This window comes from Hipposideros armiger, unplaced genomic scaffold (genome assembly GCF_001890085.2).
Source record: "Hipposideros armiger isolate ML-2016 unplaced genomic scaffold, ASM189008v1 scaffold_743, whole genome shotgun sequence".
Taxonomy (NCBI): Eukaryota; Metazoa; Chordata; class Mammalia; order Chiroptera; family Hipposideridae; genus Hipposideros; species Hipposideros armiger.
This window is the reverse complement of record NW_017732093.1, coordinates 875,016-876,214: the sequence shown is the minus strand read 5'-3', so window position 1 is coordinate 876,214 and position 1,199 is coordinate 875,016. Positions and strand designations below refer to the sequence as shown.

At 59.8% G+C, this 1,199-nt stretch overlaps 1 protein-coding gene across 1 annotated transcript in view; it reads right to left on the bottom strand.

The window, feature by feature from the left end:
- Positions 1 to 1,199, bottom strand: part of CYP4B1 (cytochrome P450 family 4 subfamily B member 1) — a 19,328-nt gene that overhangs the window by 6,765 nt on the left and 11,364 nt on the right. Inside the window, exons 2-4 of the mRNA XM_019627970.1 lie at positions 1,035 to 1,176; positions 808 to 852; positions 23 to 257 (exon numbers count right to left, since the gene is read on the bottom strand). Coding sequence (XP_019483515.1) covers positions 23 to 257; positions 808 to 852; positions 1,035 to 1,176 — 422 coding nt within the window. The remainder of the gene's footprint in view (positions 1 to 22; positions 258 to 807; positions 853 to 1,034; positions 1,177 to 1,199) is intronic.

Genomic DNA, 1,199 nt, shown 5'->3' with positions numbered 1-1,199 from the left:
TGCCACTGTGGGCAGAAAGGACCTCAGGGCCTCAGTGATGCTCCTCAGTGCCTTCCCCCTGGGAAAATTGGGGTGGGTGGGGGGTGGACAGCAGCCACAGCCTCCAGGAGCTTGACACAGGGATCTCACCAGCATGGCACATGTGGAGTCGGCAAACACGGTCACATACGGCTTCAGCACATCATAATGGAAGCCAGGTGTCAGCAGCTTGCGGTGCTGGAACCACTTGGGCCCCTGGAGAACCAGCAGGCCTTTCCCTGGGCAAAGGAGGGGAGTTAGAAGGTTGGATGGTCCAAACAAAGCTGCCCCACCCCTGGCAGCCTGGGGCTAGGCAAGCCCCAGCCCACCGCACAGCAGCCCAGTTCTCCCAGCCCAGCTTCATATCCCAGCTGAGCTCTGCCTTATAGCCACCCAGCCTCACAGCCTCTGGTGACACCAGCCTCAGGCTACCACCCTACTTACCCTCAAGCCCTTGCCCTGGCCAGCACCACCTGTAGTATCTCCTAGGATCAACTCTAATGCCACCTCCTCCAGGAGGCTGTTCCTCATACTCACAGATTTCCCAGAGCCCTAGCCCTGCCTGTGCAGGGAAGAAGACACACCCAGCAGGAGAAGGCACCTGGGTCCCACTTCCCTGAACAACCAGGAGCTCTCCAGCCTCCTCCCCGGTCTCCTCACTCAGCACATGAGCTGAGGAGGGGCCCATGGGACCAGGTGGTCTGGTGGATGGATAACTGACTGAGCAAGGACAGAGCGGGGAAGGATCCTGGTCACCCAGCACCAGGGGCAGGGGTGGTGCCCACTCACCAATCCACTGCAGGAAGTAGTCATACACATCTGGGGCCTTGGGGTCTGGAGCAGACAGAGGAGGTGGGGTCTAGTGAGGACCGGGGAAGTCCCAGAGGAGGTTTGTTGATAAATAGGATGTGGACATCAGCTGCCCAGACTTAGGGTGCAGGCCCAGGACTCCTCCCCACATGGTGCCCTGAGCCCTTGGCTCTCAGGAATCCCCACCCTCTCCTGAGAGCTCTTACCCCCTCGGCTGTACACAGCTTTGGCATAGTCCGGATCGTAGATGTTCAGGAAGCCAAGAAACGGTCCGAACCAGAGTTGGTGGGCACAAGGAAACTGGTGGGCCCAGGACACCACCTTGTCCAGGCTCCCTGTCTGCCGCATCTGTCATGGCGACAGAAGGCCAG